At 33.7% G+C, this 23,379-nt stretch overlaps 1 protein-coding gene across 5 annotated transcripts in view; it reads right to left on the bottom strand.

Moving 5' to 3' along the window:
- Positions 1–22,736, bottom strand: part of LOC128991158 (choline/ethanolaminephosphotransferase 1) — a 32,352-nt gene extending 9,616 nt beyond the window's left edge. The window contains exons 1-9 of one of the 5 annotated variants that reach the window (XM_054413926.1): positions 22,307–22,736; positions 18,161–18,308; positions 17,073–17,195; positions 15,497–15,600; positions 14,048–14,182; positions 11,968–12,099; positions 3,774–3,932; positions 3,248–3,373; positions 976–1,105 (exon numbers count right to left, since the gene is read on the bottom strand). In XM_054413926.1, coding sequence (XP_054269901.1) covers positions 976–1,105; positions 3,248–3,373; positions 3,774–3,932; positions 11,968–12,099; positions 14,048–14,182; positions 15,497–15,600; positions 17,073–17,195; positions 18,161–18,308; positions 22,307–22,543 — 1,294 coding nt within the window. In that variant the 5' untranslated portion in view covers positions 22,544–22,736. Of the gene's footprint in view, positions 1–975; positions 1,106–3,247; positions 3,374–3,773; positions 3,933–9,453; positions 9,586–11,967; positions 12,100–14,047; positions 14,183–15,496; positions 15,601–17,072; positions 17,196–18,160; positions 18,309–22,306 lie in introns of all 5 variants that reach the window. The other 4 variants (XM_054413927.1, XM_054413930.1, XM_054413929.1 and 1 more) reach the window with 4 other exon arrangements.
- Between the last annotated feature and the right edge of the window lie 643 nt (positions 22,737–23,379).

Below are 23,379 nucleotides of genomic sequence, written 5' to 3' on the forward strand. Positions count from 1 at the left end.
GAATCTCATCTAGCATTGTTTGACAATGCTTATGATGAGCGATTGAAAATTTCTTTTCACATTTTTAATTGTTAACAAAACTATAAGTGTAGCAGTAAAAGATTTATTTCATAAATCACATTTAATTGACCACTATTTTTAAAAGAACAAATATTTTATCACTAAGTTTGTTACGGTTGTAAGTTTTAGTGATTATTTTTATATTGTATAAAAAGATTGAAATTAAACCTGTAAAAAATAGATTAAACTACGGTATCTCTTGTATCTTTAGTATAACTAATCAACAAATTTGAGTTTCTTTCAGAGACAATCGATTTTTTTTTTAAATTTATTATTTAAAAACATTAAGAACAGTTGTTATTAAGTATGCCTGAGAAAAGAGTTCACAAAAGTATACACCGCTGAATTGATAAATTCAATAAATCTTTATGCCAGTATCACATAGACAACTATTTCAATATCATTTTTAACAATATTGAATATTCCGTCGAACATTCAGAGAAATGATCACTCACATATGTATTATTGTTTTAACACATTTACATACAGTCATCAATAAATACAACTACAAAAATAAATACTTTATGATATCGGCAAGAACAATGTACAACGGTATTACCAGCGGTACAATAGAACATTGAAAAAAGGTTACAAGAAACGGTGCTGAGCACAAAAAATACAAAATATTTAAGGAGTCAAATGAAATCAAAATCAAGTACATAACACAAGAGGGGGAAACAGAGCAATATACAGTTCCCAGGCGCTAACTACCAGAAGCACTTGAGTTGTCATGGAGATAAACCATAGTTGATGGTTAGTAGGAGAAACGAAATGTTATAAATCCGACACAATCAACAGTAACAACCCATAGAATTACACAGTTGTACAAGAATGCTTCTACTCAATGGTGGTGCCGCTTGGACCGGGTGGTTCTACCCTTATCCGTATTGCTAGGGGCTACATTGGCTGGCGTACCGTTTTTGGACGTGTGATGTACGGTGGCGTGCTCCTTGACGGGTATTCTGAACAGCTCTATGTGTAAGTAGTCACAGATCTCTTTGCACACCTGCCCGCTGTAGCGGATCAGGTCGAGCGTCACCCAGATCTGCGGAAAGACAAATTAGAGGCGGGCGTTGTCAAACGTAATAGGATAAATAATACTATTACTGAGGCGTCACCTGTTACCCTGGCAAAAGGATTACTGAGAATACCCTTTTAATAACTGTTTGGACAAACAAATGGAATAACCATCCTGCTGATTGCGTCTCTCTACTAACAACGAGTGTCACAAAATAATAGTACCTTGGTAATAGAATTACTTCTTTTAAACTTTGAACTGTTAGAACGAGCAAGTGAAATAACGTTGATCCAGTCTTCCAATAACGTTCGTGACAGAGAAGTGATAGATAAATAAATAATTCTTTTAGTCACATAAAGTTTTGAATCGCAGAGATAAAAAACAGATGACATTGTTAAGATTATAACTGACCTAAATAAAATATACAAGAATATGTCTTATGCATTAAGATTTTTTTTTAAGTTGGAAAAAAATAAAAATAAAAAATGAGTTTCTATATATTAAGTAAGAGTAAATCAAATAAGAACTTAGTAAAAATAAAAGTCATATTGATTCATTAGTTTTGTTCAGGTATTCATTTACACTGTAATATATTTTGCTAGTCAGAAACTCAGCAAGGCTGCTTTTAAAAGATTTATTATGAATTAAATTTTTTAGAGTTGAAAGTAGTTTAATGGTAGTTTATAAAAAGCTTTTTTTCATATAATTAGGAGGTGATAGGTGACAATAATAATAGTACGATTTTACCTATTATCAAAAAGCTAATGTACATTCCTTACTATTGTTGCAAGTAAAGGGCCATTGTCCCTGAAGCATCTCTTGCGATAGTAGCTAAACATGACGTCATTGTCCCTGAAGCGATTGTTCTAGAGTGATTCTGTTCATTAGTTTGCTGACTTTCAATTGAAGTGGTGCCATGAGTTTGAGGCAAAAGAAATTGTTCTTGAAATGCCTATTGGTTGAGGAATTTGACGACGAAGAAGTGAAAGACATTTCATTTGCGCCACGAGTTGGTACACACGACATATTTGTAAGAAGACAAGAAGAAGGCTAATTTAGGATATTTTAGTACAGGATTTCCCTTGCGAAATAAGCCGTATTGTGAAAACATCTCTGGCTGTACTAAAGATGACTATTGTACCCCTATTTTTACCAAACATGTCTAAGATCTAGTTATTCAGCTTTTCATCTTTATCAGGGGTAAAAAGCAGTTTTATATTCTTTGAAGACATTAAAAACACGTCCAGACTTAACACAAATGGCTCTACGACTGCGACTCTTGACTCCCCTCAGAGCAGACCCTGTGTTCACTCCCCTCAGAGCTACTGTCTCTGTGTTCAGCCGCTCCGCTCCAGTCGCGTCAAGGACAATGGTCCCATTTGAAACAACGCTAACCAGTGCTCAGCTATAATCGCTCAACTACTATCATAAAAGTCGCTTCAGGGATAATGCACCATAACAGTATTTCCCGTACCTACAGAAAATACAGTTATCTTTCAGAGCAAAATTATTGTGAGCAGTAGACGCTAGTCTAGAAAATGGACTTTTTGATGGTACTGTCAGTGATTTTTTAGCAAGTTATTGACGTATAACTCTTCACATGTTTTGGACCGATTCACCTTTAAGGCCATACACATTGACCATACACTCATCACATTGACCATACACTTACTAGACAGCTAAATTATAATTATCAACTTCAGGTTTGTCTTAAAAAATGTATAGTGCCCAAGTGCTGAAAACTATTAGCCAAGTTGGTAAAAAGAAAGATGTTAACGTTTTCTCATGATCTTATTTGTAAAAACTGAAATGAAATGTTTATTTGTCACATAGAATTTACATAATTGTGATACATCACCAGTAAACATATGACATGTCAGTTTTTCACAACAAAATACATGATATTATATATTTTATTTCATTGTAGTTAGTAATATATTAAAAAATAAGGTCAGAAGATTAAAATATAACAAAAAGAGTTAGTTACAAAAAAAATCATCAACTGAATAAGGACAAAGTAGCTCCAAAAGTTCCCTAAGTAGTTTTTTTTAAAAATATCCATCTGTTTTATTAAAGTTACTCTATCTAAAATTTTACAGTATATGGCAATACATAATTGTCAAAATTCGTACGGTACTGTAAGTACAAAATTCAGAATTATTTACTTACCACACAGAGCCATAAAACATAGTACTCTGGAATGAAGCAGTTGAAATACTGATTCAAGAATAGCATCGCTGGACCAAATAATGACGAATCTAAATATTCCATTTCATTTTTTGTCATATGGGCAACCTGAAAACAATAAAATAAACAGTTAAAATAATACAAATTGGTTGTACAATATTAATATTAGACTAAAAAACATAATAGATAGATTTGTTATGTCCTTGTCTACGCTGATGGCAGTTTTATAGGATGAATTACACGAGAAAGTACTTAAACGCTTTTAGGGAAAGTAGTCAAAATTCAAATTGCATTGTGGATTTCCTAAGAATCGAACAAGTCCCTGCCGCAGTGAAGTAAGAGACGCTAACCACTAGGCTACAAGATTAGATTTCAGATTACAAAATGTCATGAAAACTTGTTATTAACTGGATGTCCGCAATAATTGCTTAAGCCTAGTTGACTTGTTACATTTTACAATACAGCCTAACACGATATGTTTCAACTTCTAAGCACTCTCCAAACTCACCACTAGCCTGTTGGTGACTTTAGCTGCCACCAATCCAAATGCCAGGACGTACAGACAAGGATGGTTTTCGTACAGATTCTCCTCACTCTTCCGCCAGATGATAAAGGCCGGCACAATGACCAGTGACAGAGGAATCACTGGTGATAACACCGAGGTCCCCTATGTTTGGCAAATTACACAATTCTCTGAGTTTGTGGTAGGTTACAGATTCGACTATGGAATAGCACTCTCCACTAAAGTATAATCAGATTTATAACGATAACGAAAACAGTTGAATTGAACCATAAACAAAGTGTCAACTGATTTCTATCATATTCACAAACTCTTTAATCCAGCAAGTTCAAAAAGATAACTAACTGTAAACAATAGCATCCAGTATGACACATTAATTATCAAAGAATCTTAAGTATGAAAGTAGTATTTTTACAGGTAGCACAAACTGTTAGCGGCTCATTCAACTGTGTTCAATTTTAACAAAAGATTGGCTACAACTGGTCCATGTAAGATGGTATGTCTTCTCTGATGTTAAAAAGTCAATAGTTACAGTTGGTTAGACATTTTAAAATAAACTACTGAAAATACATTTGTAATCTGTTAATTGAAGACCTTTTGTTACATTGCAGTAGTGTTTTAGAAAAAATAAAATAATAATTACAGTATACCATTATTAAGTCAGACTAATAAATTGGGGTTCCAAATTTTCTGGCCCAATCAATTTTCGACTAAAAGCAGCACTGTTCCGAAACTGTTTGGGTATCCCTTGAATGTTGTGAAACCAGGGCCCTACTCCCTTAAAGGCCTTTTCACACCATCGTTTTGGACCTCCCAGACATCCAGTGTGTGGTCCTTCCACACCGCCAAGAAACCTACCAAATGTCCAATTGTACACTCAGAGTCAGAACAGTACAATGCCCGCAATTAGTGTATTTGTTTTACCTGTGCAAATATGTCTTTTCCGGAAGTTCTTAGGTGTGAGACAAGGACCTTCTCACACGGGGTCTTCTGTTCCATGAATTTTTATTTTTATTTTTTTTTTATTATTTATTTCCAAAAAATACAAATTTACAAAACACATACAATTCCAAGCCACAAAAGCCAATATGGCTTGTCTGCAGCAATTATTCTAATTTTGTTATTTCACAGTGCTTATTTACAATCAGTCATTGTTACACAATCAGTCTTTTGTTTCCCTTGTTTTTCTGTAAGAATTCAATAATATACCAAACCAATCATAGAATTTAAAGTAGTCAGATTTTAACAATTATTAATAAACAATGAATTAAGTAACAGTAATAAACAAATTTAAAACTATTAAAAAAGTAACAATAATAAACATTTGAAACATTGAACAGTGAATAATCTATTAAAAAAGTAACAATAATAAACATTTGGAACAGTGAACAACAATGATGAAATATGAAACACAGTTATCTTTAACTCAGATCTAGATATAAATTCTTTAACTTCTTCTTTAAAACTCCACAGTAACATATATTCCTCAGCTGTACTGGTAAACTGTTTAACAAGAATGGAACTAAATATTCCCTTGTTCTTTTAGAATATTTATTTGTTGTTCTAGGCACAATAAAGAACAATTGCCTTGAGTTGTAACTATGAACATTAAGGTTTTTGAACTCATCTGAAAAATAATAATCTGTTGTAATTAAAAACTTAAACAGCCCATCAACTGGCAAAACGTTGACCAATTGATAACCTAGCATGGGATTTTCAACCAGATCAGCAGAATCAAGCTTAGTCATTGTTTTGATTATCCTGCTTTGCACGGTTTTTAGTTGCATTATGGCTGTGTTTGATGCTGCTCCCCATGACCTTACACCATATCTAAGCAATGATTCACACAGACTTGAGTAAATCAATTTCATTGTTTTTAGTGGCAGGTATTGTCTTATATGGTAAAACTTAAATAAGCATAATCTTAATTTATCAGTTAGTTGTTTCAAGTGCAAGTCCCATTTCATGTTATGGTCAATTATGACTCCCAGATATTTATAACTTAAAACATACTCCAAATTCATACACTGACACATATTTTCATAGCTCTTCCGATGCAGACAATCGTGTGAATGAAATTTTACTGCTAGCTCTGTGCATTGGTACGAAGGTGAATGAATATGCATAATCTTTGATTTACTGCCATTTATAATCAATCCATTGTCATGGCACCACATTGTCAGCTTCAAAAAATCTGCTTCAATCTTAGTTTTTGCCACGTTTATATTTTTATCGGATATGGCAAGGGCTGTATCATCTGCGTACATAAAGGTTCTACAGAATTGTATAGCATCTGGCATCTCATTTACATAAATTAGGTACATCAAAGGCCCTAATATACTTCCTTGCGGTACACCGTATTCTAGTTCTTTTTCTTCACTAAATTTATCGTTTAATCTTACTTTAATTTTTCTGTTTTTCAAATAGTTTATAAACCAGTCTTTACATGGACCTCTAATTCCTGCTTTTTCTAAAGCCACTGCAATTTTTTTATGTTCTAGGGTATCAAAAGCTTTACTAAAATCAATAAAAATCACCAATACTTGCTTTCCCTGGCCCAATTGACTGTTTACATAGTCTGAAAATTCTAACAACAGCTCATTTGTCCCTTGTTTTCTTTGATATGCATATTGACTTTCATGTATCACTCCATTATCTTCTAGATGTTTTATTAGTTTATTTGCAACATACCTTTCTAATATCTTACCAAGGGAGGGGAGGATCGATATAGGACGATAATTTGAATAGTCATCATGTCTCTTTGATTTATAGATTGGTCTTATAACTGCAATCTTAAGCATGTCTGGAAAGTTTGAATTTCTAATGGAAGTATTTATCAATAAAACAATAGAATCAATTAAAACATCCGAATTATTTTGTATGTCAATCATTCTAATATTATCGTGGCCGGGTCCTTTTTTTCTCATTCTCTGCAGTAAACTCACAACTTCATTTCTCTTAATTTTAGGTATATACAATGATGCTATGCACTCATTTTGTCCTAAGGTATCTAGTGTTTTTTGCTGACAGTTATGTATTATTGAATATATGCCTCTAGTAAATTTATCTGCAAATGCATTACATATTTCTGTTTACAAGTTCTGTTTTATGCTTTCCTAGATATTTAACTATACTTTCATCAATATTATCCACTTTGCCCCTACCTAAAATTGAGTTTATCTGACTCCAGGTTTCCTTAATATTATTTTGATTATTGTAAAATAAACTGTAGAAGTGTCTTTGTTTTGCTTTTTTGATTTCTTTGTCCACCTTATTCCTTGCTACCCTATATTTTTCTTTATAATTATTATTGTTTGGATGTGTTTTGTACAATTTAAATAATTTATCACGCTCTTTAATCTGTTTTACTATTTTAAAAGACATCCATGGTTTTTTAGGAGATTTAACTGGTTTTGATACAATAATTTTACTAATGTCATAGGCTTCATTAAAGTTTACATTTATTTTATTATAGATCTCTGATGCATCCCTTAAACATTTTATAGACAGCCAGTCCTTCATATCATATGACAAATTGATATGATATTGATAGTGATGACAACTTAGTATTATTATTATACTCGTTAATGTAAATAAGTACATGGATTCATCCCATAAAAACAAAACAGAAGAGTTTTGGGGAGTTTTGAGTACCATTACTCGATGCATGATCTAGATAAATATAGATTTAGAACTTATTTGTTGGTTATTTAAATTATTTTAGATCAGTTTGAAGAAACATTGTCAATGATCAATGTTGTTATCAGAAATATTTACACTATACTATAGAGAGAGTATAAAGAAAACTGTAGATAGTACTACATAAGCGGAGCAGGAGGTTTTTAAGTTTTCACTGTGCATGCGCTAGGCCATGGGCGGTTTGGACGCTTTAGAAAAATTGTTCTCCGGGCGATCCACACAAAACCATTGCGAACATCCAGGACATCTGAGACGTCTTGGACGTGCGGTGTGAACAGTCTCATTTGAAAGTATGGGTAGCGATTTGTTTTGACAAAAACGTACCAAACATCCAGGACGACGGTGTGAAAATGCCTTAACGTTGAGCACAGCAGCGGGCTCAACCTAGAAAGCTCGCAGGGGCTTTAAAGAAAATTTTCTCTTGCAAAATTATGATCTGGAGGGTTTACTGAGGACTTGATGAGGATTTAATGAGGGTTTTACTGTATAATGACACTTACTAAATGGAATATTATATATATATATATTAGAAAAACATTAAATATATAAAAAATTATGAAATATATCATTCTAAAGGTAAAATAATAAAACCTGCAATGTTCATTTCTTAGATGTCAAATAAAAGTACCAGTATACTAATACACATTATTAGTTACAGGGTTTAAAATACAACACAATTTAGATCATGCAGCATCCAACAATCTGGATCTTAATGCAAATGAGCACAAAGACAACTTAAAACAATGCAAAACACAGACATGCAACCAGAACACTTACTGAAATGTTAAGCTGAAATACATTTGAAATATTAGTTTTAAAGTAAAAAGACACAAAATATGCAATCTCAATATTACATTGATTGATCAGCTTTGCTTGTTCCGCTGCATGTATATGTTTTAACTAGACAGAAGCAGTTGTTAAAACTGCCAAGCTTTGATGTTGTACAGGGTAAATAATACACGTTCTTGCTGCTTAGTCCATCAAGGTGTCTACCAGTCTCGTAAACTAAAGCTGTGACTTTCTGGCGTAAAGTATTGTCTTCAATATGCCTAGTCTAATCTATTACATCCTTTACCTATGCGGCCATTCTAAACCAACAACATTTTGTCTCCTTTCATCAACTGTTGTAATTTTCAAGTTAAAAAACTGTGAGATGATAAAGTAAATTATGAGAAGTATAATTACACAACCAAATTTCTTTTCCATTCTTAACTCAAATTTAAGAGTATGCAAAGATTAACCCATTAAAACATTTTTGATTTCAGAGCCCCTGATAACAATATGTGAATTCAAATGTTATGAGTCACTATTCATCAAATTCAAGGGCTCTAGGTGTATTAATTAATTTTTCAATGACTACTTTGATCCCCTATTAAACTCAGGTACTTCAATGATCCCCTTGTAAAATCAGTGTCTTTCCAGGATCTACTGTGACCCTTCTTAAGTATCAGTGGCCCTCTAGTAACTTTAGTGATTCCTTGGCCTCAACATCGGTGACTTCCCAGTACCTCATGTGCCCCCCCCCCCCCCCCCCCCCCCGTAAAGGCTGTAATTTTTAAGTAAGGTTTGTGACCCTGGTGTAAAATCAATGACTCCCCAGCAATTTCCCTGACCCTATAGAAAAATTTTGTGACCTGACACTGACAGTAACGCTGTGTGATTCCATATACCTCTATGTAAATCAGTTAATTTTCAGCAACCATGACCCCCATAGTAAAATTATTGACTTTTTAGTAACTTCCGCGACGCCCTAGTAAAATTAGCAACTTTTCAGTGATTCCTTAGACCCCCCAGTCAGAGAATTTTCATTAACTTCCGTGACCCCCAAAATTAGTTTCTCAACCAGTAGACACCCTGAAAGCTACAATGTTGACCACCGTTATATTTACAAGGCAGTCTAATTTACAGGTAATTCGAGGCAGTAAATCGCAAGTAAGCAATGTAACCGATGGTATATATGAACACTCACGGCAACCGAAGAACCATTTTTCCCAACGCCACCTGTGAATATCACTGCCGTGTGGGAATAGAAAAGGTAAGCAGCAACGGCGGTGCCCACCAGTCCGGGGACCACCTTCCACTCCATGTCGACCCAAGGCAGCTGAACAGCAAAACTCAATGGAACACACAACACAACGCAACACAAGCCACTACAGGGGTATGTACAGAGGATATGTCATTCAACTTGAATGATAGACAATTACACAAAGGTTGTCTTGGTTGCATAAATTGATACAAACGTTTCAATATCACCATGCCTAGAGTAGTCTTTTCTAGTGATAAATTACTACAGAGAATACCAATCCGGCAGTGTTGTAGTGGGGCGGGAACTCGTGGGAATGGTGTTCCCACTCTGCTTATTCCAAAGAACCTATGTATTGTTTGTTAAGTGGTTCCCAAGCTAGAAAATTTACAAATAGACCACTAAATACCAGGGATTGAATATCTGCGGGAATCCAAAGTTCCAGAGTTGTACATTTTGAAGGTTAAAATTACCACGCTTTAATAGTTTCTTATTTAGTTTTTGCCAGAAAATTTTTTAGTACCAGCGGGAATCGAACTTGATCGATAAGCACCTATATTTACCTACTGAATTTGTTTCAACTTTTATTATTTGTAAACACAAAGGTCATCTTAGTTCTAGAAAAAAGTTTAAAAAGGTTAACAACACCATGCCTCGAATATTTCTTATTTATTTAATGCCAGTGGCGTTTTTCTAATTCACATAATTTTTGTGAGGAACAAACCTATTCATCATCCAACATTGTGTTTATGACCTGTTGAAAACAATTAGGCATAACATCGGTACAAACTCTACCAATGAATGTGTTGTTACCAATAACAATTTGCCTGTAATAAATGTAGGCTAAACTTGATTTTAAATTACTGTCAAAATTAAGTATTAATTCAACCCCTACAAAAAGGAAAAAATTTGATCATAATTTGTTTGGTTGCACTTTTAATACAAAGCAATTAATTACTTGAAACAAAACTTTTAGTATGTTTCATTCAATTTCTCCCTAATCAAAATGAGTTTTTATCTCGGGAAGCCAAGGTCGTTTACCCATCATACGAGTCTTGTTATCTTGTAAACAAACCGGACGCAGATATTTTAAAGTAGACTATGAGTATGGTTTCTAATGGTGATAAAGAATTTATTTATTACATTAATTTACAGCCTATACATTTGGGTTGGTGTAATTGTATTTGAATATGCAAAAATAATAGCTTGTAAAATTAATTCCTAATGGCACGGATAACAAAAAGTTGGAAAAAAATAGTATTACATCATAACAGATAGAATTATTTATACACACCTTGAAAAAGGGAAAATCATATAGAATTAAATCATGTATAATTGAAATAGAATAGATAGGCTAAGGTATTCTGTTTTATAACATTTCAAAAAATATATTTCAAATCAAATTAATTAAAAATTGAAGATGTGAAGATTGAGAAAGTTAGGCTATAGACATCTATAATCATCCAGTTTTGCCTGTGAGTTGTTTGTGACAATATTTAGGAGGCCAAAACTGGGAATTCCAAGGCCACTTGATTTAGTGAGTAGGCGACTTACTCAAGTTTCTCGGCAAGCATTACTGAGTGACTGATAATATTTTTATGCAATGCACAAAGATTTTAATCTTTCTACCAAAATTACTTTGTGACTAACACACGTCTATAATTTTGTGATACTTAATGGATCCTAAAGACAAATTAATATTTTTCATTACTAACAGTAAGCTTAACTTTTTTATGCAATTCAAATTGATTTTTATGCATTATTTAATTTAAGATGGTTCATTAATACAGTGGAAAAATTTGGAATTTTAATTCAGGTGGTGAATATTTCAATGAGTCTGATACATTGAAAAAGAGGGTTTTACTTGAGTTAAGAAAAAAGAAAATAAGGAATTTTAAACTTATTGTTGGTAAATCATTGACCTCTGATGTTTTTCATAAACATTTTTACAACCCAAGTGCTAGTCAAGTTGAATTTGAAGATAATCGCCAACTTTTATTTTACTGAGATATAATATTTCTATCCAACTGATGACGCCTCTATCTTTTTGTAATGACAAAAAATTACTTTGAGTCTTAAAATAAATAACTTAAAATGTAATGAAACAAGTTATAACTAAATTTTAAAATTTGTATGTGGATTTTGGAGCATAAATTTACACACGATTGATTTTATAAAACTTACGTAGAGATCAATTGTACAAGGTAGGCATGGATAACAGCAAGACAAGCAAATGTTTCCTATTGTGATCTAACCATTTGTCAACTGAATATTTTATATTAACATGATTTTTAGCTCCAAAACTAAGCGTACAGAAAGACCAATTACGACAATATAACAGGCAGACAAGCGTACGTTTCCCATTGAGAACTAGCACAGTGCTGGTAACATGCACGACGGACATTCACTCACAGGTGATAACAAGCATTAATGTCCGTACAATTATCACCATCCACTTACAGCAACGGACGAGCCATTTTTACCGGCCCCACCGGCCTGGAATCTCTGACAAAAGTCTATGAAATTTTTGCCGTATCCCAAAAAGAAAATCGCTCCAAAACTTTGATTGTACTGCAAGTTGATGAAACTCATCTGGGAAAGTGACAATTCATTAAGTTTGGAGTTACACAAGTCAGGTCAAATGTGACATATAGTGATGGACGAGACGAGATTTTTTTAATTCCCGCGGGACGAGATTTTTTTTCGGGACGAGATTTAATGAAAAGTTATAAAAAAATTAATATCTACTTTTTAAGTCCAGATATATTTACAAGTTTTAAGAACTTGGCAAAAAATAGACAAAAATATTTAATATCTTTTATTGAAAACATTAATAAAAACATCAGTATATAAAAGAAATTAATAAGGCCTAACTTATTAAAAATAACTCTTCAGCATAGGAAACATAGAGATGTCAGTTAGTATAGTTCAACTTTGGAAAATATAAAAAACAACAGTATTACTAGTTAAGTATCAAGTAACAATTTTAAGTCTTGTGTTATTAATAGAATGATTTTGGAGTAAATTATTTTGGCTATGTTTACAGTAGTAAAACATGTCTCACACTGCTTACACTAACAAAACTTTTCATTTGCTTTGCAAAAAAAATATAAAATGAAGCGACATTTCCTTGTAAAGAATAAATAATTAAATAGGCTATATAAATATAACGCCTTTGCAGTTTTTTTTATTTTAAAATTTTATTTTTTAACAATTATTTTTATTTTAAATTTTTTGAAATTTCAAATAAAAGGTTGCAATTTACGTTTTGCAAAACATTAGTTTTTTTTTTATTTTAGTTTTTAAAATATATTTTTTTATTTTAAATTTTTTTAAATTTTAAATTTAAAGGTTTGCAAATTACGTTTAGCAAAACAACTCAAATTTTTTGAATTAACAAAAAATTAAAAAATTTTAAATTTAAAATTTCAAAAATATTTTAAAATTTTTGTTTTTAATTTTTGAATTTGTTTTTATTTTAATTTGTGTTAAATTTAAATTTTGTTAATTTAAAATTAAATGTTTGCAATTAACGTCTTGCTAAAAAACTTAGCAGTTTAAAAAATCTTTTTTAAATTAAAAATTTTTAAAAAATTTGGATTTTTTTTTATCTTGTCTCGAAAATATCCCGTTTAGCATTTTAATCCCGCCCGAAGCTTCGAGATAAAATAAATCTCGAAAAAATCTCCAAGTTTCGGGTCTTGTCCATCACTAGTGACATAGTTATTTAGATAAAATTTTGTTATAAGTGTTTGATGTTTTAACAAAAATAAACTTTGTATCAATAGTGATATAAGATACTACGCACTGTAACCTTCAAGGGGGTGACTGGTAACCAACATGGAATAAATTAGCCTCTAAGTTAACACCAAATACATTTTATGTTGAAATCAAATTAATTTAATATTAACACACTTTATCAACAAGTGCATGAAGTTAAAGTTGAATATCTACTAATCTCTAACTGATGGTGACAATGCATTAATGATACATTTGGCACAAGAAAGATACTTTGAGATAAACATTATCTCATGACTTTATGTTGATAAAGTACTTATTCCTCACCTGAGGTACATTACTCTAAATGTTGTTTAAAATGATAAATAGCTGATTTCCTAACTATTAGTTTAAAGCACGCATTGCTAAATCCCATAGGTATTTGATAGGTTTTGAAGTTCTGCGTTCCAACCAGTAAACAACCTACGTCATACATATAAAAATTCATGGATACCCAAAGAATGTGTAGGCCTACTCATCAAAGCATTTTATAATCCAGAAAATTTAAAAGCAGATCAACCTAAAATTTTCAAAACAAATTTCTTAAAACTGTGTTGTTCTGTTTTAATTTTTTTAAATAAAGGACAGTTAAAATAAAGAATACTACACACTACGTCGTTCCTGAATAGATTGATACCCCGTTATTGTTTTAATTAAAGACAAGACCAGTTCAGGACAGGGTTCCAAGGGGTTGTTAGTATCACGGTCACGGCATGCACCCCACTTCAATTCACTGCACCCCACTGCAATTTAATCCACTTACTGCAACTGTGGATCCATTTTTCCCCACTCCCCCTGTAAATATTACTCTGAAGATATTGTAAAATGATATGGATCCACAAACAATTGTCGTTAAAACAACTCCAAAACGGATTTCTATGAAATCCAGAAATCCCACCTGTAATAGAAAAAACGTAATGGCTTTTAAAAGCACAAAACCTTGTAGTTCTAGATTCTTTGTAAGATTTGCTTTCTTAACATTGTCTCACACATACTTAACTTGATTTTATGAAATTCTAAATTCTAAAGTTTTGCCGCTAGCACAATATTGTCATCTAGAACAATCTTAAAACCAAATAACTAGTAGCTAAAATAATTGTAGAAAAGGATTTTATACAATCATCTTCAAAATTCTTTTGATGAAATTGACTTTATTAGCCTAGTATTAAAAGCAATGTACATATTTCATAATAATTATTAGGCTAGTTTACCTCTTAAAAATCGCAAGTGCATGTAACCGGCAAGTACCCTTTGAGTAAAAAAATGAAACATTCGTATTTAGAGATCTAGAAGTAAATAAATAATGAAATATTCAATAAGGTTACTGTTTGTCCTAAGAAATGGGCATTAAAATATTATTTGAAACATATTCAAAAGTTATTTAGAGGTAAAAATTTTACAAAATGTATCTTAATATTGTTTTCTTGAAAAAAAAATAACAACATATTTGAAAAATAAACAAATCAAATGGGCCTAATGATCGCATTGACTGTTGCTGATATTAGCATGTCATGTATAGCATGTAGAATGGCAGAATTGGTCAGACTGCTGATAACAACACAATAGAATCTTGTTGAGCTTACCAAGCAAGATCAACATCTGCATCCATTGCTAAGTATAGATATCTGCTGATAAAACAATCTGGTTGTTTGTAAAATACAAGATTGTTAACCAATTTGGTAATGACAGATTTTGACACAACAGAACAATCAAGTAATCACTGAAACCATTATAAGAGATGATAAAATTATATTGTGTGATCCATTTTTACTTTCTCCCCCATCTAGGCCTTTATGATATGGAGAAAGTACCTACCTACTATTTTTATCCAATTTTTTTTAGGTGTTTTAGGTGGAAGGTGGAAATATCAATTTTTAGGTATTATCTAGCTATTATTGTGTTGGAGTATAATGATAATGGTTAAAAACTTACTTAATTGGTTGTAAGTTGTAATATGTTATTAAGTGATTGTAAAAACTCTGTTTTATTTTGATAAATCACCAAATTAACGTTAGGCCTAGATCCTATCATCATAACATTGTTTTCAAATGAAACCTGTTTAATCTTGTTCCCATAGTAAATTTCAGCTACTTTTAATGCAAAAAATTAACTTAAAGGACGTAGCTTCAGGATAACTAAATTTATGTGAACAGGTTTAAGTGACCTTGCTTCACACTTGTTGAAACACACTGCAAAACATCAAACCACTTACCTTATTGGACCAAGCCTCAGAACCGAGAACTGCTGATATCAGATGGATAAACATGATGGTGAATTGAGCCTCGGTCACGTCGATGCGACCGAACCTTAACATACCTGCAACCACATCAACATCTTTAAACCTACATCACAATTCAACAATGATATATAGCATATGCTCCAAAAAAATATTGACAAATCTTTTAGTCAGAGGTGTGACAAAAATATTGGAATAATAATTTTCTTCTTGGTGGTAGAGCGTACAGGAAACTGGAACAACTACTCAAAGATGCTTACTGTTTATAATAGGACAAATAGAAGAGCTAAGAAAGAGTCATGGAGAGAATTCTGTCAGAACATGGAGAGTGTTTCTGAATGTGCAAAGCTTCATAGAGTACTAGCTCGAGGTAAAGGCTAATCCTTTAGGAACAATGCTTAAGGAGGATGGCACATATATGGACGGCCCAGAAGAAGTGCTGGAGAGCCTTTTGAGCACTCACTTCCCAGGAGCACTCACTTTTCATCCTTGCAACCACAGAACACAGTCCAAGATGAGATGGAGAGACTAGGGTGCAGACGACAAGGGAAGATTGGGTTTGCGCTAGGGCTGTGATCACCTTTACGGATATAAAATGGGTTCTTAGGGCATTTCAACCATTTAAAGCTCCTGGTACCGATGGCATCTAACTGTGTTTTTGCAGGAGGGTGGGGACCAGTTGATACTTCCCTTGGTGCGTCTTTTCAGGACCAGCTTAGCCAGTGGAGTAATACCAACGGCATGGAGAACCTCAACAGGGTGGCATTCATACCGAAGCCTGAAAGGAGACACATATGCTGTACCTAAGGCTTATAGAACTATCAGCCTTACATCGTTTCTCCTGAAGACCTGAAGAAGGGTGTGTTGCTAGCCTAGAGGTTGGCGTCTCAGATTTTGGTGCGGGAGGGAGGGGTTCAATTTTCATCACATCCACAACACATATCATGGGTTTGGACTGCTTATCCTAGTGTTTAAGTATCGCCACTTGTAATTTCTCATGTAAAATTGCCAGCGGCGTACACACCAAGAACAGCATAACTATCGGGTTGCAGTTACAAGTCAATTAACCTTGGCTTAAAGCTTTCAGCTGTTTATTGCTGAGTTATGCTAGCATACAGTTGTGAATCAACCATTACCACTATTGACAGGGTCATTTTTATCAACTTGCATCTTCCAAACACTTTCCGCAATCACGTAAATATACACGTCCCCTTGTAAACCCCTTTCCTCATCTGACTCTTGGGTTTCATAGAGAGGGGGGGCGTCCTCACCCTCCCTTTAATCCTCCCCTGGATAAGATCCATGATGGGCCATGTAGGGTGATAATTTTTATTACTTTTGTCTCGATTTTTGTTTTGGATTAGACAGATTTTCTCGCTATAAAATATAAATATTAGGATTAGCAATAGAATGACTAAAATGTAATTTTATTATCAAAGGAACTTAAAATCATAATACTAATATCTTGCTCCTTCATTGATCACATGTAAAAAAATGTTAATAACTTATATGTAGCTGAATTTAAATTATGTACAAGAAAATATTTATCTACCTGAAACATATGTCTGCCAGTGTGCACAATAAAACAGTGTTACTGCGCAGAAACACTGAAAGAACATCCAAGCTGGGCAGTGACCGAGCTGTACTGCTATGCATGCTGACAACGCAACAAACACTGCAAAAAAGAAAACAATATGACAAGTTGGTCTGTAAAAGATTATTAATCGGTAAATTCATCAAGAAATTTGTTTCAACAAAAAAAATGCAGTAACCACAGAGAAGTAAGGTACAGAGGGAACACGCTTATGGGACAACCGTGCCCATTCAGCTCTGGTATGTTGTGCCCCAAATATACTTGTGACAAGCAAGGAAGAGCCAGAACGACGAGGACAGTGCAGAAATTCCTAGAGCACAAGGGTCTTCCCTTACAGTGAGCGTTATAGTACATGAGGGCCAACAAGGTGGTGTTAGACTTTGCCCTAGGCACCACTTCAGTGAACCATTAAGAGTATCTCCTCTCTACCTTATTTTGGCAAAAGCCTCAGTATGGAACATGCCCTCAACTGTCGCACAGGTAGGTTGATAACAAGAAGACATAACGAGGTAAGGGATACTGTTGAAAGCTTGATGGAGCTAGCATGGGGAAACTGTGTTCGAGAACCAATGATATCTGAACAAGGGTCCTTGGATGCTGCAGCACTGAAAGCAGACTTGGCTTGTAGGGGTGTATGGGAGGTTAAGATGGAAGCATTATTCGATGTATGTGTCGTTGAGACTGATGTTCCATCGTACTTGAACGAAAAAGTTTTGGAGAACGCAGAATGAAAGAATAAGAGAAAATACTTGACACTAACAGAAACAAGAAATGCTTCTTTCACCCCACTAGTCACGTCTGTGGACGGAATGCTAGGCAAAGAGTTTCAGACCTTGTTCAGAGCAATGGCAGAACGCCTAACAGAAAAATAGAAGAAACCTTACAGTTTAGTGATGAACTGGATAAGGGTAAAAAACCATCTGTGTGACATTAAGGGCCAGCAGCATGTGTCTAAGGAGGACAAGAAAGAAGTGGAGGACCCTTAAAGAGTTTGAAGATGGGGCTGGAGTACCGGGTTTTTATTAACTAAACTGTGTTTAACTCACCTGTCGATATGGAATCGCAGCCGTGGTCAAAAAGTTCACCCAAGGGGGATGAAGAATCTGTTCTTCGGGCCTGTTTGCCATCGATAGCATCCAGACTTTGATAGATGAATAGTCCTAACGCACAAAGTAGAAAAGCCCATCTTGGTGCCTAAACATAAGAAATTTAAAAAAATAAAAAATGTTATTTAGAGTCATAAGTTAAGACCACCCTGAATATGGAATATTTTTTACTCATGTTTTGCTAATTAAAATGTAATTAAGATTAATAAACCCCTCTAAAGTCGGACATATTTAATCTGGATCTGTACTGGAATATGAATAAAGAAGAAGGAATTCATTTTGTTCTTTTCTTCACTTCACCGATTGGCTTAGCTTAAGGTTTTGACCATGTAACCGTTATGTCCCATTATGATAATAGTGTAGTGGCAGTTATAATAAAATGAATAACTAAAACAACAAATTTACACTATTCTAACCTACCGGTAACATAACACAACCAAACTTCTCGAACAGCTTAAAATTTCTTTTATAAGTCGAAAAAGACATGTGAGGTAGGTAGGTTAGTTGATATGCAAATTTGTGACTGTATTAAGTCCTTTGAAGGTAGGTCAGATTAGGGAAGTTAGGCTAAAGTTTAGGTTATAATGAATCAACAACTTGATTCATTATAGACCTAACCTAAACTTTACCTTCCTAATCTAACCTAACTTCAAAACACTTTAATACAGTCACGAATCCGCATAACACCCAACCTACCTACCTCACATAAGAACTCACGTAGTTCATAATCAACGTTTAGTTGAATTTACAAATGCCTCTACCAACCTCTTTGTATAAACTTAATGTTTGTCATCTTAGGTTTCATCTTCTTCCCTAGACGATCCTTTCAATCGTTCATGTTTGTGTTCGACAGTCAGTTTACAGCAATGGCGACAGAGACCAGCCGACAAGAGGCATTACAGTAATACAATTCAAAAAATCGTAGTTAATTCAGTTTTTGTGACAGCAGAAATATTTTTCCACCATCGTTTTCAGGTAAAAATCTAGTTTATAATGATATATAAATTACCATAGTACCGTACTCTTGGTCACTCTCATCCCATTATTTTCTTAATTAAGAATGATATCATGTTGTTATTGAAGTGGCAGTGGCATAACCTCTATTACTTATATTTTCCATTTTTTATTAACAAGTTAATGTGGATATGTGATTATTAGTTTATGTACCGTAACTTAGTTAATTACTAAAAGTATGTTTCTTTCTGTATACATTATGTGGAAATAAACGTATATTTCATTCATTCATTCATTCATACTGTATTTTCTAAAAGGTATCAAAGTCCATTTGCTTTTCAAATCGGATTGTTGAATATTGTAAAAGATTTTGATTTTGCTTTCACGTCGTCATGACTGGTTTTGTTTCTTTAGCATTGAATGTAAACAACTAACAACAGTTTCCATTCCACAAACCTTCCTCAAGTGTTAGTCGCCGCTAGAACTTAGACTCACCCAAAGCACAAATATCTGAGGCTGCATTTTAGTTTGCGTCCTACATTTACTCACATAAGTTACTGCAGTTTGGTTAAGGTTAGGTTTAGTTTAGAACAGTTTCATTTTATAATCAGCTGGGTAGTTAATGTATAAATAGTTAGTAAATGTAGGACGTAACTAAAGTGCAACCATATCTGAATACCTAACTCAACAATACCTACTGAGAGTTTGATAGGTACCTATTAATTATTTAATTGTACGGCCACTTAGGAATCTCTCCGACAAAAACTGATTGCATTAATTGGATTCAGCGTGAAAAAAATTAGTAGACAATAGACATATACCTAAACGGTACTTGAAAATTAGCCTACATTTTTCCCAGTGTAGATATAGGCCTACGGAACAATTAACGGTACTTTCCTGTTAAAGGGAACATTCATTATTATCAGTGATTTTTTTTTTTCGATAACTTACATCGATATTCTATTTTTTGAGCCGATATACCTATATCAATTAACAAGATGGCAGCTGACAACTACGATAAGGCCTAAGTAAATATTGTTTAGTACCGGTATCAACAAACAATTAAAAAAATATATACCTAGCCTATATTGAAATGAAACTGTTCTAATTAAACTAAGTTAAAACCAAACTTACTGTAACATTTCCAAATCCCGTTTCATATTACTCACATGCCTTTTCTGTTATCAAACGAAATTTTGAAATGGTGGTACAGCAAGTTTGGTTAGTATGTTAGGTTAGGTAGTTTAGAACAGTTTAGTTATTCTGGATTCACATAATACTATTTTTGCCTTAACAAGATCAGTTGTCAATTTGTAATTTACCGGTAATGTTTTTGAAGATATTAAAACAGAAGGTATGGATGGTAAAGGAAAACAAAAATATCGATATATCGAAAGAAATCAGGGTATTTATTCCGTATAGGTGCCTCCCATCGAATTTTTTATTTTGATATCTTACTTTAGAGGGTATAGTTTTTTACCTCCTGAAACCAAATATACCTACCATTATTTTTCACCGCTGATGAATATTTCTCAAGATATCGCCGTAAAAATATACAACATTACAATAAACAAGGTAGGATGGATAACATTTTCAAGTGGAATGAACTGTGGGTAACTAAGCCTACAGCTGACAGTTTGCAACCACACGACAAGCAACTGGAAGTAGCAACTTTTGAACTTTATTAACTCACTCTGATTCTATCATCGGCATTAAATGCCTAGTGACGTCATTTTACTTCACTACAACTTGAACTCAAAACAAAAATACTCATACTCATACATGCTGCGTAGTGCTAGTCTGCTACGCCGTTACAAGTTCAGGTTAAGTGAAGAGAGTAACATGATTGAGAAGAATAACATCGTTGATTAAACATGATAACATCGTTGTAGAAACATTTGAAGTGATTCTGTAGTCAATAATGTTTTCTATAATAGGAATTTTGTCACATTATGGAGATATAGGCCTAGATAAACTTTATTTTAACTTGAATTTTATTTTATTGAATTTTATTGTAACTTGCCCTTATGTATTATCGATTGTAAAAATGGTGTTTACCGTATGATAAAATAAATAAATAAACTGGTGGACTAAATACATGTAGGTAGGTAGTTCTTATTTAGGCATGTCAGGGTGATAGGTCGTGCTTTATGCAAATTGGTGACTGCATTAAGTGTTTTGAAGTTAGGTTAGATTAGGATAGGTTATAATGTATCGAGTTATTAGTTTAAGTGTCGCCTGCAGACTGTTTTTGTAAAATTAAAATCCTGAGAAAACCCCTTCAAAATAACTTACTTTTTCAAAAATGCTTGCCTTTTCTGACATCAAAAGAAGTTTGCTTACATTCTAGAGCTTTGGTTTTTTTAGGTTATGTTAGAATATCACCATTTTATTATGTAGGTCATTTCTAAACAGCTAAATATAAATCAATAAATCATTAATAAGAATAAAATACCAATAATACATTATATTAAATGTGTTAATTATTGGTCTTAGAAAGTGAAAAGTGTAACTTAATCAAGAGATTTTCATATTGCAGAATCAGAGTTAGCTAATAAAGTTGTCACTTCCTTTTGCTTGACTATGATTCAAAACAATCCAAGCTGTTGGCTTACTTAACCCATAAAACTTAGGCTAGTTCATTCAACTTGTAAATGTCATCCATCCTACCTTGTTTATTGTAATGGTGTATATAATCACGGCGATATCTTGAGAAAGGTTCATCAGCTGTGAAAAATAATGGTATATTTGGATTCAGGAGGTAAACAACTAAAAAGTAAGATATCAAAATTTCATTTGGAGGTAACTTACCTAGCTTATACAGAGTAATTACCGAAATCAGATTGTTAATAATGAATGTTACCTTTAACAGGAAAGTACCCAATTAGCTTACCTTACCGGTACTTTTGAGCTAAAACTGTACACACACAAAAATAGTTAGGTAACCTAGATTAACAATGTAGCTAGGCTAGGTCTACTGAAAGGTATCACTTCTACTGCAGCAAAGTGTTAGGAGCAAGAGTGAAGTTGAACTAGGACCTAGCCTATGTTTATAACAGAACAGATGGGTAATGTTTAATGGGCTATGAAGCTTAGGTTAAAATAAACTAGGCATAGAACTGAATAACTTACCTCTGATTTTGCATCAGGGCTGAACCAAACAAGAAGTAGAGTGGTAAGAATATTCACTAGTAGTCCTAAAATTGTTATCAAATTTGGAGCAAGCCAAATCGGAACTTTACTAACTAACCAATTCCAATAAACTTGAAGGTATGGATCTAAGAGACTGCAGCTATCATACTTGTACTTATGTTCACCTAGCCTCTTCAACTGAGCTGCAGATAATAATTTTTCTTTAAAGAAAATCATAATTAATTTGGCCTGGTTAAATAATCTAAGAAAATATAACAATCACATGAAATGTCATGCTACACTATTAACATACACAGCAAAAGTAAAAGTAATCCAATTTAACAACAGTTTGTAGAGATGCAGATTGTACTGATGTACGAACGAGAGATGAAACAGCGGATGAGCGGAACAGCAAAGCAACAGAAACACTACAACTACAGTCACCACTACAGTCGAAGTCGAACAGTCCACAGGAGAAGATAAACTTTCTCTTCTCTTCACCTTGCCAAGCTGCCAAAAAATATAAACGTGTTGTGTTGTTATAGCAGTGCTGTCATCATCATGTGTAGGTAATAATAGGTAATAGGTGCAGTTGAGGTGGGGCGAAGAGAAAAATTATTTCTAACCAACGCCTTGAATTCGTAATCTCATAGAATATAAAATCCAATGTATGTTTGTTTTTCCTTCATGGACTCCGAAACCACTCGACGGATTGTAATGAAACTTTCAGGCATTATTAAGCACTACTCAAGGATGGTTTGTGTGAAGTTTGGTGCAGATCCGTCAAAAGGGCCCGCCCCAGTGGCTCTGGAGTTTCCCATGTTAACCTTATGAGTACTCATATTTAAATGGAACTAGCTGGCCCGACGTCGTCCTGTCCTAATGTATGGTTTTATGTCAATGCTCGTTCATTTTCAAGATGAGCTCGTTCGCATGGCTCAATCACGTCCTGGTTGAAGTTCGTTCGCTACGCTCACTCACCTTTAGGTTGGAACTCGTTCGCTGCGCTCCCTTGCCTTCAGGTTAGCTCGTTCGCTACGCTAACTCACCTCACGACTCCATTCAATCAGGAC

This window comes from Macrosteles quadrilineatus, unplaced genomic scaffold (assembly GCF_028750875.1).
Source record: "Macrosteles quadrilineatus isolate MER2022 unplaced genomic scaffold, UCM_ALF_1.0 Scaffold_3__2_contigs__length_128488019, whole genome shotgun sequence".
Taxonomy (NCBI): Eukaryota; Metazoa; Arthropoda; class Insecta; order Hemiptera; family Cicadellidae; genus Macrosteles; species Macrosteles quadrilineatus.